Source organism: Primulina eburnea, chromosome 16 (assembly GCF_022965805.1).
Source record: "Primulina eburnea isolate SZY01 chromosome 16, ASM2296580v1, whole genome shotgun sequence".
Classification (NCBI taxonomy): Eukaryota; Viridiplantae; Streptophyta; class Magnoliopsida; order Lamiales; family Gesneriaceae; genus Primulina; species Primulina eburnea.
In genome coordinates this window covers 6,428,117-6,443,767 of record NC_133116.1, presented here as the reverse complement: position 1 = coordinate 6,443,767, position 15,651 = coordinate 6,428,117, and the positions used below count along the sequence as shown (strand labels likewise).

At 32.1% G+C, this 15,651-nt stretch overlaps 2 protein-coding genes across 4 annotated transcripts; one reads left to right on the top strand and one right to left on the bottom strand.

Moving 5' to 3' along the window:
• Positions 1–95: 95 nt before the first annotated feature.
• Positions 96–1,067, top strand: LOC140817063 (protein PLASTID REDOX INSENSITIVE 2, chloroplastic-like). The gene is made up of 3 exons (XM_073176627.1): positions 96–431; positions 530–625; positions 848–1,067. Exons 1-3 carry the CDS (start codon positions 105–107, stop codon positions 1,028–1,030), a joined length of 606 nt encoding a protein of 201 aa, XP_073032728.1. The 5' UTR covers positions 96–104; the 3' UTR covers positions 1,031–1,067.
• LOC140817064 (uncharacterized) lies at positions 1,003–5,430 on the bottom strand. Of its 3 annotated transcripts, none has more exons than XM_073176629.1 (4): positions 5,151–5,413; positions 4,065–4,223; positions 1,729–1,809; positions 1,003–1,228 (listed from the first exon to the last, which is right to left on the bottom strand). In XM_073176629.1, the coding sequence occupies exons 1-4, from the start codon at positions 5,178–5,180 to the stop codon at positions 1,202–1,204; spliced, it is 297 nt and encodes a 98-aa protein (XP_073032730.1). In that variant the 5' UTR covers positions 5,181–5,413; the 3' UTR covers positions 1,003–1,201. The 3 variants fall into 3 exon arrangements, with proteins under 3 accessions (XP_073032730.1, XP_073032731.1, XP_073032729.1); XM_073176630.1 differs by lacking the exon at positions 1,003–1,228 and adding an exon at positions 1,235–1,589 and having other exon boundaries at positions 5,151–5,418; XM_073176628.1 differs by lacking the exons at positions 1,003–1,228; positions 1,729–1,809 and adding an exon at positions 1,831–2,173 and having other exon boundaries at positions 5,151–5,430.
• Between the last annotated feature and the right edge of the window lie 10,221 nt (positions 5,431–15,651).

Below are 15,651 nucleotides of genomic sequence, written 5' to 3'. Positions count from 1 at the left end.
ACCTCCTTTCATTGCAATTCTTAGCTTATAGTTGCCATTTTTTGTTGGTTTTAGGTTCTTCAAACCTTTCTCTTATATAGAATATTTACGTGAACGCAGAAGATATGATAATGGGCCAGAGCCAAAGTTACATGGGCTTAATCCCAAAGAAGATTAAGCCCCCTTTTCAAAAGCTTCACAAAAATAGATCACTGAAACTGCGACGCAAAGACATGGCTTCCTCCATATCTGCTGCAACATCAATCCTCTACAATTCTCCTGCTTCGAAATTATTATCTTCAAATATTCTTCCCTCTTCTCTAAGTACACCCGAAACTCCTCTCCTTCATCTTCGTTCTTCTTTAGCTTGTGTCAAAAGAAGGGACAACTTCATTTGCCGGGCCGAGAAGGAGTACAAGTTCCCAGACCCCATCCCAGAATTTGCTGATTCTGTACAGATTTTCTTCTTACTCTCAACCCGTAGCTCGATAGACTTGAACTTGTAAATTACTGTTTTAGTTTGCTTATAGATGATGTGTTTTGGTATCAGGAGACTGAGAAGTTCAGGACTCATTTGGCTAAGAAGCTGTCCAAGAAAGATATGTTTGGGGATTCAGTGGACGAAGTTGTCGGAATCTGTACTCAGGTACTTCTTTTTCTCTACCCATTTTTCCTGTGTTTTCATGGATTTTCGTACTTTTTCTCCTTGTTGGCTGAATGTGTAGACTGATGTTTGCAAATAAGCTGAAATTATAGACAATAAAATTTTAGACGCTACCAAACTGGTCTCGTGCATTTCGACACTTCCTCCTCAATTTGCATATTCGTACAAGTGTGAGGTTACTAAACCCCCCAGTTTTTTTAACAGATCTTCAGTGATTTCTTGCACACGGAATACGGTGGTCCAGGAACTCTACTGGTGATTCCTTTTATCGACATGGCCGACACTCTAAATGAGAGAGGTTTACCTGGAGGACCTCAGGCCGCTCGAGCAGCCGTAAAATGGTCTCAAGATCATGTCGACAAGGATTGGAAAGAGTGGACTACATGATAGCATGTTTGTATAATGCCTTAGATGGATGGTGCGCAATTCTTTCTGTGAGAGCTTCTTGAATTCCTCTCAAGAGTGAGTTGAGTTGTTTCTGCCCTTTCGATTCTATTCGTATTTATTGGTAAAAAATTCAAGATTCAATCACCAATGCGAGACAATAGCCAAAATCGCTCAACGTGGTCCAGATCCAATAATCTCCTGAAATATATGATTATGCCGATTGCTAAACGATAGTGAACATAAACAGTTAGAAATTTTTGTACGTTTATATTGACTCTTCAAAACAGATAGAGCAAATTGCACAGGGTTAATAACAAAAACACAAAATAAGATCGCAGAGCTTCACGTTTTATAGAACATCAATCCCCTGACTCAACTTCCCAGTCAGTTGATTTGGCATCCTAAATAATAAGGAATGGAAAAAGAACAATAGCCAATAAATTTCTCTATATCAGAGCCATTTCATTGATGATGGCTCTTGTCGGAGTTCATTTTGTTGCAAATATTCACTTGTGGCATACACAAGTTTTTTCACTCATTTTCTCATCAACGGAATGTACTGTTCATAAAGGTCAAGGAGGCAGTATTCATATTTTACATCTCATCACACCATAAATTATTTTGGAGTATATCAGAAACTATGTAGCAGAAAGTTAGTTCATAGACCAAAAATTGAATCAGAAAATATCAAAACTCACCCCATAATACGACCACAAAGCTTCCTGTGGCCTCCTCTCTGTCACAGGTTCGCTAGATGTGTCACCTCTTGAAGAAGAAAGCTGCCATGAAAAATAGGTTCTTCTAACTCAACAAAATTCCTTTGTTACGGAAACAACCCCCTCCCATGACAATGAAAGTTAAGGAAATAACATACGCGTAAGCATCACATTTTAAAGTGGAAGAATAATAAACTATTTACATAATAAACGTTTTCAAACTTCTGTAAATATCCATTCACAAAATAACATCAAAATATAGCCAAAAACTACCACCATCCTTCCCATAATTCATTTAACAAAATACATGATACCAAAAACTCCCAACGTTCATTTCACCAAATACGAGTGACAAGACAAAAGTTTTTCCCTTATCTATCCATATGACTTCTTCTCCTGGACAATCCATTTCATTCCTTTTTGTCACCTGCATCACATGACATTAACTGGAATGAGATAAAACTCAGTAAGTAGAATGCTATATATAACAAGTACATATATATAGGCTTGGCTTGAAACATGGCTATGACAATGAAAAACAATAAAATACCATCTTCAATGAACAACAGATATCAAGACAATACAGATGGTATATCATGACATGAATTAAAGGAAGGAATTGATAGTTCTGTGACCTGTGATAATTATCTCTTTGATATAAATATCAAAGCTGTGAGAGATACTCGTAATCATGAAATTGGTCGATGACATGCATGTAATTACTATCAATCTTTGTCTTTAATCATAGGGACTTTATTGAGGCAACTGAACAAACACTTGGTAGGCACAATGGATTACTATCTCCTTTGTCAATCAATTCAAGAATATTCTTTTGATCGATGGATATACAGCCATAACAATGTCAAAACTACAACAATGGAAGGAGCTAGACATGAATAAATATGACTTTTATACATATAAATATCATGTGAGCACAAATAAAAGTTTCTACTTCCAACCACAAACACTTGGTTGCTATGATAACTTTGAAGAAATTTCTACAAGATAACACATGTAATCAACCATCAATCATCACCAAAAATCATATGAATCAATCAATCCAACTTAACCCTTCAATTTCTCAAACCCTTAAAAAACCTCAAAAGATATAACCCTTACCTTGAAGCTTGGGAATTTAGTAGGAAAAGCTAAATAAATTCACTAAATCCTTGACGTTGGAGTGAAGCAATGAAAGAGAGAAAATCTTGTAGAAAAAAAAGCCTGGATCAATTAAGAACAAGGAAGGAGAAGATAAGTGAGTAGAAGAATCTAGACATGGGGAATATAAGTTTTTGCGTTGCCGAAAATGGGAATATTAATCGATGAGCCTAAACCAACAAATACATCACTCTCATGATCATTAATAAAAAACTTCACTGTCTTGTATACACAATCAATCACCGCACGATAATCAGATAGCCAATCCATACCCAATATAACATCAAAAGCAACCATCGTAATAATTATGAAATCGGCAAACAATAATCTTGTACACATTTGTACAGGAAAGCCTTAAGGATACTAGTGGGACAAATTTCATCTCCAGAAGGTAACACAATATTGAAATGTAAAGGCATGACAGTAGGCTCAACAAATAAAAAGTGCATAAACACTTCAGACATAAAAGAATGAGTCGCACCAGTATCAATCAATCTAATTGATTCCTTGCTAGATACTAAAATATTACCTGATATTACCGAAGAATCGGGATTAGCTCCTTCTTTTGTCATTGCAAAATTCTACCTTGCACTCTTCCTTGATTCGAAGAAAGAGGACACTTCTGTGTTGTGTGCCCCATTTCCTTGCATCTGTAACATCGGCCACTTCCAATCAAACATTCTCCCTTGTGTGGCTTGCAACACTTAGGACATAATGGTCTATCAGTATCTGAGGAAGGCAAAGGAGGTTTATTACGTTGTTCCATCTTGCCTTTTCCTTTGTGGCCACCTCGAACATTAGCACTTTCCCCTTGACCTCTTGATTGGAAAGCTTGCCTTCTTAACTGCCGCTACTTCTCGATCTCTTGCTCATCATGCTCAGCAAGCAATGCTCTCTCAACAATGTCTTGATATGTAACCACTTTGGACATATGAACATCCTTTCTAATTTCCGGCTTCAAACCACGAACGAAGTGCTCTCCCTTGTCTTTATCATTTTCGGCAATAAAAAGAACAAAGACGCACCATTCCTCAGATTTCAGAGTATACTCAGTGACAGACAAGGAATCTTGCCTCAATTCAAGAAATTATGGTTATTGAAAGGTTGAGATATTACAGGAATCTTGCCTCAATTCAACAAATATGTGCAGATCATCTAACCTGAGGAGGGCAATGCACAAGGGTGCCAAAAAGATCTTGAGTAAGATCGAAAGCTCTGATGTAATAAACAGCATTTTTAAGCCCACAGGAGAGAAGATACTTCTCTGTGTCCTTGGGCATGGAGTAGCCTTTGTACACACTAACAGGTGGATCACATATCTGCCACAAAAATAATATAGAAGAGGCTAGGCTAGTCAGTTTGTTAGTTCACATGAATTACATACTACTTTATTAATTTTGTCATAGAATTGTTAAGGAAACAAGTGAAATATATTAGATTAATTGTATCATTCAGTTACATCTGGAAGATCCGATTCACAAGAGATGGTTGAACAAACAAGACATATGACAGGCTTTTGAGTTTACATTATAGTTTAAGCCAATCTGATGATTTTGGTAGGGAGAATGAAATCTATCATGTGGTAGCAGCCATAATCATGAAACAGCATTAAGGGGGAAGGAAGAGATTCAAATGAAAAAAAGGAAATAACCATTTGAGAGCTACTTGACTTGGAAAATCTGATTATTTTAGTAGAGAGAATGAAATCTATCATGTGGTAGCAGCCATAATCATGAAACAGCATTAAGGGGGAAGGAAGAGATTCAAATGAAAAAAAGGAAATAACCATTTGAGAGCTACTTGACTTGGAAAATTAGATGGGAGTCGCTTGAAACAGCATGAATCACCACAAGATCATATGCAATGAATCTAAAATTTCTCAATCTATAATGCCATTCAGGATATACCCACTTTAGCAATAAATCTTTTCACTCATTTCGACATTTTTTTATCCACAAACCCCCAACCTTCGTCGACTATATGAATTTTTCTCCTTTAGTCACTCCTCCGCCAAATTCAGACGGGAAAAATAAAAAAGGGAAAGCATAAAGGGCACTTTCAGCATTACGTGAAGTCAACAGCAATTATTTTGATATACCTCATTCCAACAATAAAGTAGAAATAACTTCAAAATGATTAAAACACCCATTAAAAAAAAAAAAAAGAACAACAACAACACAAGCATCAGAAAACACCGTAAAAATCAGCAGAAAACACAGAATCAACAGAATACAAGTAAAGACTACCGGTAAATCAGAACCCAAATGAGTGATCATCTATACTTCGAGGCAGAATGAATGAAAATATCGGTAAAATAACGATGCAGCTTCAATGAACAGCAAAGCTATTGCCAATCTAGTGTTTGCTGTAGGCGTGGAGGAAGGGGTAGACTGGCGCTTTGCCTTGCAGTGTGTGGAGGCCGGGGGAGCTTCAATTGGGCTTGGAATTCTATATTTGTTAATGGGCTTTCATATTAAATCAATAGGCCTAATTTGTCGTGGAACGCAGCTTTTTTATTCAGCGATTTTTGGCACGTAATATGTTGGTATAAATCTTTTTTATATGTTTTTTTCTCATAATATTTCAATTTAAATGTATATCACATATTTATGTTTTAAAAAATTTTAAAATAATTTGGTGTATTATTAATCAGGTTAAGGCAAAAACTTGTGTGAGACGGTCTCACGCGCCGTATTTGTGAGACAGATATCTTATTTGGGTCATCAATGAAAAAATATTACTTTTTATGCTAATAATATTACTTTTTATTGTGAATATCGGTAGGGTTAATCCGTCTCACAGATTAAGATCCGTGAGACGGTCTCACATGAGATTCACTCTCAGGTTAGATAAATATTTTAGAAAATTGGAAAAAAAAAATCCAAAACATTAAAAACGATTTTTGTGTATTATTAACCAGGTTAAATAAATATTTTAGAAATTTGGAAAAAAAAATCCCAATATTGACGATTATTATCTACATAGGGGTATTTTAGGAAGCATAAAAACATACAAGAGATCCATTAGTTACTAGGCGGTACTCTTCCATTAAATTAGTGGAATAGTGAAAGAGGGTGTGAGAAGTTTCTGAATGATTAAATTATTTTTTCCCCTTAATTATTAATATAATTGAAAAATGGAAAGGATAAATTTGGACATCCATTGATTTTATCAAATATAGTTTCTCTAATAAGTGATTTACTTATCATAATATGATAAAAGATATATACACACAGAGTAGTGCATCGAAGTACATGTTTCATGCATGTATATTATTTTTATAATTAATTAGATTTATATTCTGTTGGGTGCAATAATTGTCTTTGTTTGGTAGAGCGATCGAACCATGGTGCTTGTGCTGTTGTGCGATTTAAAAGATTTGAGTTGCAACATTACCACTAGTTATAGCTATTGGTAAATCGGTAAGTACTCGGTCCTACAATTGGTATCAGAGCCAATGTCATGGGTTCGATTCCCATTGATTGCAAGGAGTGCAATTATTGGGAGGGAGATTGTTGGGTGCAATAATTGTCCTTGTTTGGTAGAGCGATCGAACCATGGTGCTTGTGCTGATGTGCGGTTTAAAAGATTTGAGTTGCACCATTACCACTAGCTATAGCTTTTGGTAAAGCGGTAAGCACTCGGTCCTACATATTCAAATATGAGTAATATCATAATTGCAAAAAATAGTGGCGGTCCAAATGCAATATGAAATTATTACATGTTGTAATTTGAATTAATTATATTTAAGTGAGGTCACGCCATAATTATAAAATTAACAAGTGAGCTTTGAAATAATGAATAAAAAACCCAAAAAAAAGGGGAAAAAAAAAACAAAATAAACCATTATACCAAATATTTGTCTCTATCGTATGGATTCTTAACAATATTGTATATATATAATAAATTTTATAAATAAGAAATTTAATTGCGTTATTTATTTTTTATAAAATTTGTTTTACAAATCTATTCATGAAAAGTACCCAGCTACTGGCACAAATAAAGGTGACAAGCTAATTAGAAAATATCTGAGTTGATAAAATATGTGAATATTTGATCAATGATTAAAAGTTCAATTTCTCATACCAACATTTTCGGATGACAAGACATGTCCATTGCGATTTACTGATCAGCGTGATTTGCATGTTACTATATTAGCCCATAAGTTTATCCAATACGCACCAAATTAAGTAATAGCGTTTTATGACATTTTTCTTAAAAAAAAACGCTTGATTATTTATTTATATGGATTCAAGATTATACAAAGATACAAATGATCAAAGCCCTTTTACGCAGTAGCATTTCCTTTATATATCTTTTGGATCGCTTTATCATCATCTTTCAATTAGATTTGACAAATTGGGGTTCTTAATCAAATTGACTTTCAAATGAATGTCATTTTCTATTGTTTAATCAATAATTATATGAGTAGGTCTCTTATGAGACGGGTTCACGAATCTTTATTTGTAGGTCAACCCTACAGATATTCACAATAAAAAGTAATACTCTTAGCATAAAAAATAATACGTTTTCATAGATGACCCAAATAAGATATTCGATCCACGAAATTGATCAGTAAGACCGTCTCACAAGCTTTTTTGTTTAATTATATAATAATTAATGTGGTGTGGTCATTATGTTTTTGAAAAAATATATACATTTAATGATGGTCATTTTCAATGTTAGGAACACTGTAGACTTTGTGCCATAAAACACTCTCCTCCATTTGTGATTGTTTTCATGTCACCACCCAATAAATTAAATACTGTACGTGTTTATATTCTCTCAAAACTATTACATATAATAACATCCGATTTTATATTAAGAGTAGCTCTCTTGTTAGACTGTCTCACGAATCTTTATCTGTGAGACGGGTCAACCCTATCGATATTCACAATAAAAAGTAATACTCTTAGCATAAAAAGTAATACATTTTCATAGATGACTCAAATAAGAGATCCGTCTCACAAAATACGACACGTGAGACCGTCTCATACAAATTTTTACCTTATATTAATTATTAGAAGAAAAAAAATTTGATATAAGTGCTAAAAAGCTGAGTTTATCTTAAATGTTTGGTGTGATGAGTGTAAAAATTGAGAGACTCAATTATCTAGGGATTATTTTAGACAGGAAAATGTTGTCGTGCCGTCGGAAATGCTAGCATATGAGAAATTACGTCGGCGCTTTAAACTAAAATTAACAAAGAACCAACTTACATTATCAATACGTAATTTTGATTGATTCGAAAATCAAAATTCAAAATAGTTCAAAATTTTAATAATGGACTTATCATCTATCTAGAATTTTAATAGGGAAAAAAAACAAGCATATAGATACACATATAGCTTATAATAAGGTATAATTAATTAATCAATTGACACTTCAGGAAGAGTCTGAGAGTTACGACAACTTTGTGCCCGAACAGAAAATTGAAATTCAGCTTTCTAATAATAATAATAATAATAATAATAATAACAATAATAATAATATGCGGTTTAAGAAAAAGACATGAATTTTAATAAAGATGTTTCTTGTCTATTGACCTTTGGCAGAATACGTAAATATACAAATTTATTAAGTAATAAATTATTAATTATTATTGTACTAATCATGGATCAAATTAAACGACAAGCTGGAATTTTATTTGCGTCATTTTATAATTTAAGGGGTTTTAAAGTTTGAGCACGGATCTTAATCTGTGAGACGGGTTAACCCTACTCATATTCACAATAAAAAGTAATACTCTTAGCATAAAAAGTAATACTTTTTCATAAATGACCCAAATAAGAGATCCGTCTCACAAATACGACCCGTGAGACCGTCTCACATAAATTTTTGCCTTAAAGTTAATTCACATTAGCATATCTTTTGAGTTTTGAAGGCTTTTTATTTTGTAAGTACCTTTCACCTTTAATATTAATAATAAATATAACACACAGAATTTTAATTTGCAGTGTTGCATACACTCCACTTTATATATAAAATAGAGTGTAAATAACAATTATCAATATTTCGATATGATAATTGGAATGATTATTTTCTTAAGCTAACTAGGAATTGATTAGTAATTAACTTTATAAAAAAAAATACACGAGATAGAATAAGAATGATAATTTTGTAACAAAAATTTGTAAATCACAACTTATTTTGACATCAATCATATGAATAATACAAAAAATCATGAGAGATCATTTCACAAGTCAATATTATGAGACATATCTTCGACCCGATACGACACGTGAAAAGCATTACGTTTTATGTCTAAAGTATTATTTTTATGTAAAAAAATTGTGTAATATATGCTTAATTCGAGAAGTGAAAATTTCATAATTCTAGATGTTGGGTGCAATAATTGGTATCAGAGCCAACATCGCGGGTTCGATTCTCATTGATTGCAGGGAGTGCAGTTATTGAGAGTGAGATTCTTGGGTGCAATAATTGTCTTTGCTTGATAAAGTGATCGAACCGTTGTGCTTGAGCTGTTGTGCGGTTTAAATGATTTGAATTGCACCATTACCACCAGCTATAGCTTTTGGTAAAGCGGCAAGCGCTCGGTCCTACACTATAAAAATCAATGTTAATTTTTAATACTCCGCTGTTACTTAAGATCCACTCCCCCGATCACGTGGAAGGAATTAATTGGTTCGACTACGACCCAATTAAATTAATAATTCTACACTTGGAGGTTATATATTATACTGAAAGTAACAAACAATCTTGGCGTGTGATTTAGGGGTTAAACAAATTACGACGGGAAAATTATTTTAATAAAATGGGCAATAATCAGTAATAAAATTAATATTCTAATTTAGTTTGCATAAGAAAACAAATATTTTGCCTGCTATGGACGAAACACACGGGGCCTATTAATTTGATCGACTGCCCTAGGAAAAATGGCACAATGTATATAAACATGAATAATGTTAACGGTACAACTAAAAACTCGTATAATTATATCATGAGATTTTGTTATTATTTCGTGATATTTTGTATTGAATTTATCATTAGATTTTGATAAATGTAATTTTGATAATGAATTTATTGTGTGGTAAGAATTGATATACAAATTTGGTTGTACATGTATCATTACTCTATAAATATACATACATGCAAAATTGCGTATGTATACATTTTTTATGTATTATAATGGAATAAGGTCCATAAAAACTTATTTTTGGTTTTTTATGTTAACATCCTAAAATGTCCTTAATTTTACTAATTAAAATTATTTTAAAAATAGATACAAGAAGGGTAAAAAATAATGTTCCATTTTGACTGTTGTACTTTTCAACAGATCTTTTATTTAGATCATCAATAGAAAAATATTATTTTTATGTTAAAAGTATTAATTTTTATCGTAAATATAAGAAGAATTGATCCGTCTCATGAATAAAAATCTGTAAGACCGTATCACAAAATATTTATCCAATAATAAATATACAAAAATGTATATGTATATACATCCCACATCCAACACAACCCTGTATCTCATCCACAGGATGCGCAAAATAACTATGCCTTCCCTAGGACGTTGACTAAAATTATTTCCTTAAATAATTCCAACTTGGAATCGCATCTCACTTTTTCCTTAAATTTAATCGATCTCAAATTAGTTACCGGAGCGGGAAGTATGTTATTAGCTCAAATCGATTTTTAATAAAAAAAAAATTTCCTACATAATTTGCCTTTTTAAAATAAAAGACAGATTTAAAATTTGTAAATTATTGGGAATCTATCAATTTTTTTTAAAAAAAGAAAATCTGATATCTTGTTTTAAATTTGAGATATCGATGTTATCGACGAATGTCATGTGAATTCATGGGTAGATCAAATGATAAAGGTGAGCGTACAATATGATCCCTAACTCTGGATGGAAATATTTTCTAAATTAATATATGATTATTTATTTATTTATTTATTTATTTATTTTTTTGCATAACTCGAAATCTCTATATAAGACTCTTTTAATTGAGAACGCAAGCTGTTTTTTGCGCTTAAGTCAAGCGGAGCCATGTGCATTTACTGTCATTTATTTAGTGTAATGTAATAAATTCAGCCCAAGAAAAATTCGCCAAGGCTTTGACTCTGTAAAACTTGTGTTCATATGATTATGTTTTTATGAGAGCATATATATATATATATATATATATATATATATATATATATATATATATATATATATTTTAGTATATCCCAAATTTTACAACTTTTTTTTGTTTTTCTATATTTTTTTTGTTTTATTTTTGTTTTTTTGTTAGTTTTATTTTATTGATGTAAATTTAAAGAGTTTTTGTTAACTATGTGTAATTTTTTAAATTGATCTTCTGCAAATACCTATAATCAAATTTGATTTCCGCTCGCGTTTTGCTCAAAAGGTTGAAGAACTTAACGTAAGTTGATTTTTAAAATTAGCTTTAAGTTCCAAATATACTTTTAGACTATATTTACAATAAAACACAAATATATTAAATTTAGCTAATATGATAATATAATTACAAATATAATCGTTCACAAAGCTCAACTCGATTTACCCGATCAATATCATTTTACTTTTAAAAAATTTCAAATTTTTATGTAATTAATAAGCAAAGAAATATTACTTAAAAAGAAATAAAAAACGATAAATAAACAAATATTACCCGTGTTGAAAATAAATGATTTGAATATTGAAAAGTAATAGTTGAATATTTGAATGTTGAAAATAAGAGTTGTAAAATTAGAAATTTGTGTGTGATGGTGTAGGTAATGATGTATTTTATTTTTTGGATTATGCGCAATGAAACTCTATAAATAGATCTCTCATTTGTGAAGAAAACCACAACTGAGTAGAGAGAAAAATATTATAAAGTGTGTAGTTTGATAAATTTTGAGAGTTTGAGATTTTTTACTTTTTACCATAAATTTTTACTTTTTCACAACACGTTATCAGCACGAAGCTCTAAAAGTCCTACATACTTTTCCAAACTCCAAACAGAAGAAAAATGTAACAAAAGTAATAATATTTATTTTACTGTTATTTATTTATTGTGTATTTATTTAATATACAATATAATGTTATTATTAGAAATAATAAAAATAAATTTTTCATAAACTTGTTATAAATCCTGGGAGGATGTTAAGACGACATCCCACACTCCCGGTAAGGGATACGACAAGTATAAAAGCCTATAAGGTTTTTAAACAAAATAAATTATGACACTCATTATAATATTATGATATGATATACATAATTATTTAAACATGTCTAATATTATATATACCATATTATTACCATAAAATTATACAAGTACATACCTTTATTTTTTTGTACACTAACGATCATAAATGGTAAAAAAACGGCTAGTTTTTGCCCTATAAATATGATCTCACAAATACATTCAAGCACTTCAACTTTCTCTTCTTCTCTAAAAATTATTCATCATCAAATTTTTCGAAGAAAAAAGAAGATGACTTTCTCAAGAATATTTTAAATTATTTTGGTTATCATACTCACGAGTCTTGTATTTATCGGAGAATATCCTTCTCGTGTGTTTTCTATATTTCTACAAATACTTGTACATGTTGTTTATCCGTTACTTTGTATTGCAATATTTATTAACTAATAAAATGCATCATAATTTTTTTAGTACCACCACTGTCAAATTTAACAAAGCTCGAATTTGTTGCGCTCGACATCACGGGAAAGAATTATATGTCATGGACTCTAGATGTAGAAATGCATCTTGAGTCATTGGGTATAAGCGAGACCATTAAAGAAAATGGCATATGCACGTCACAAGAAAAGGCAAGAGCCATGATATTTTTGCGTCGACATCTCGACGATGGATTGAAATGTGAATATCTGACTGAAAAAAATCCCATGACTTTGTGGAAGAGATTAAAAGAAAGATTCGAACATATAAGAGAAGTTATACTTCCGACCGTCCGGGATGAATGGAATACATTGAGATTCCAAGACATTAAAAAAGTCAGTGATTACAATTCGGCGATGTATAGAATAATCTCGCAATTAAAATTTTGTGGACATGAGGTCACAGAATCTGAGATGCTTGAAAAAACATTTTCCACGTTTCATGCAACAAATATTACTCTACAGCAACAATATAGAGTACGTGGATTCGCGAGATATTCTGAACTCATCGCCTGTCTTCTTGTGGCGGAAAAAAACAACGAGCTATTAATGAGAAATCATCAATCCCGACCCACTGGATCAACAACATTTCCAGAAGTAAATGTTGTAAGTAAAAATGAATTTCAACCTGGAAACCAAAATCAATTTCAAAGACAAGGTTTTGGTTTTGGTCGAGGTCGAGGTCGTGGACGTGGACGTGGACGTGGAATTGGTCGGTCGTGGACGCAGCCGTGGTTTTGAAAATAATAGAGATAGTTATTTTTATAACTCATCTCAAAAGAGCGTCCCAAACCATCCACTGAAAAGGCATCATGAGAATACAAGTGTTAATGAGAATCACTCAAAAAATATGAAAGTTCTTGTTATAGATGTGGTACTCCAGGACATTGGTCCAAAGTTTGTCGAGCCCCTGAACACCTTTGTAAACTTTATAAAGAATCATTAAAGGGGAAAGAAAAAGAGACCAACTTCACTGAACGCAGTGACCGTTTGAGTGATTCAACTCATTTTGATGCTGATGATTTTATGAATGATTTCTCTGGAAATGATCAATATGTTGGTGGGATAGAATTGAACAATATTGATGCTGCAGATTTTCTCAACGATTTCTCTGAAAATGAACAATATAATGGTAGAATATAAATGTACAATAATTTATTTTTCATGTATTCATAGAATAATATTTTATTGTATAATTATGATATGTGTTATATTTAAATATATATTGCCAGTAATTTATTTCATTGCATATTTTTTTTGAAGTTCAAATATGGAAAATGCTATGAGCACAGCTGAAGTTTGCATACCCGATAGTGGTACAACGCACACTATCCTACGAGATAAAAGATATTTCTTGGAACTAAAACCAACAAAAACAACGGTGAATACAATATCAGGTCCTGTAGACTTGAATAAAGGATGTGGTAAAGCAAAATTTTTGTTACCTAATGGTACAAATTTTTTATCAATGATACTTTATATCCACCACAATCGAAAAGAAATTTGTTGCGTTTTAATGATATATATTCCCATGGGTATGATACTCAAACAATGAATGAAGGGAATGAGAAATATATGTGTCTTATCACATATAAATCAGGAAAGAAATATGTGATTGAAAAACTACCAATGCTCCCTACTGGATTGCATTATACACATATATAACTCCCATTGAATCAAACATGGTAGTTGATAATTCTTCGATATTAACCAATTGGCATGATCGATTGGGATATCCTGGTTCAACAATGATGCGAAGAATTATAGAAAATACACATGGTCATCCACTGAAAGACCAGAAGATCTTTCAGAATAATAAGTTTCAATGTAAAGCATGTTCTCTTGGAAAACTTATTATAAGAGCATCACCAGTCAAAATCCAAACTGAATCACCAATGTTTCTTGAACGTATTCAGGGTGATATTTGTGGACCAATCCATCCACCATGTGGACCATTCAGATACTTTATGGTATTGATTGATGCATCCAACAGATGTTCACATGTATCTTTATTGTCAACTCGAAATGTTGCATTTGCAAGATTACTTGCTCAAATAATAAAATTGAGGAAGCAGTTTCCCGATTATACAATCAAGAAAATTAGACTTGATAATGCTGGTGAATTTACTTCCCAGACTTTCAATGATTATTGTATGTCTATGATAATCATTGTTGAGCATCATGTTGCTCATGTACATACACAAAATGGATTGATTGAATCATTGATTAAACGTCTGCAAATGATTGCTAGACCAATGATTATGAAAACAAAGCTCCCTATTTCTATATGGGGACATGCAATTTTACATGCTGCTTCATTAATTCGCATCAGACCAAGTGCATATCATAAATACTCCCCATTACAGCTTGCATTTGGTAAAGAACCAGACATTTTTCATCTGAGAATTTTTGATGTATGGTGTATGTGCCTATTGCACCACCACAACGAAAGAAAATGAGACCTCAAAGAAAGGTTGGAATTTATATCGGTTATGATAGTCCATCAATCATTCGATATCTTGAACCTAAGACAGGCGACGTGTTCACAGCACGTTTTGCTGATTGTCATTTTAATGAGGAAATCTTCCAAATGTTAGGGGGAGAACAGAAACATATCGAAAAGGAAATTACATGGTATGTATCATCATTGTTACATCTGGATCCATGAACAAAACAATGTGAAAAAGATGTACAACAAATTGTACACTTGTAAAGAATAGCAAATCAAATACCAGATGCATTTGCAGACACAAAAGGGGTAACTAAATCATATATACATGCTGCAAATGCTCCTGCTCGAATTGATATTCCAAAGAAACAAATGGAAGATACTCATGATGTCATTAAACGCCTGAAGCGTGGAAGGCCAAGTCATTTCGAAGGATAAAAATCCTCGAAAAAGAAAATTCATAGAGAAAGCACGATGATCAAAAAATAAAGAATGATGTTTCTGAAGAAACACATGATGATCAAAAAATAGAGAATGATATTCCTGAAGAAACACATGATGATGAAAATGTTCTTTCAGAACCACAAACTGACGAGAATCATGAAATCTCTATCAATTACATTAATACTGGAAAAATATGGAACCGAAAAGATATAGATGAAAT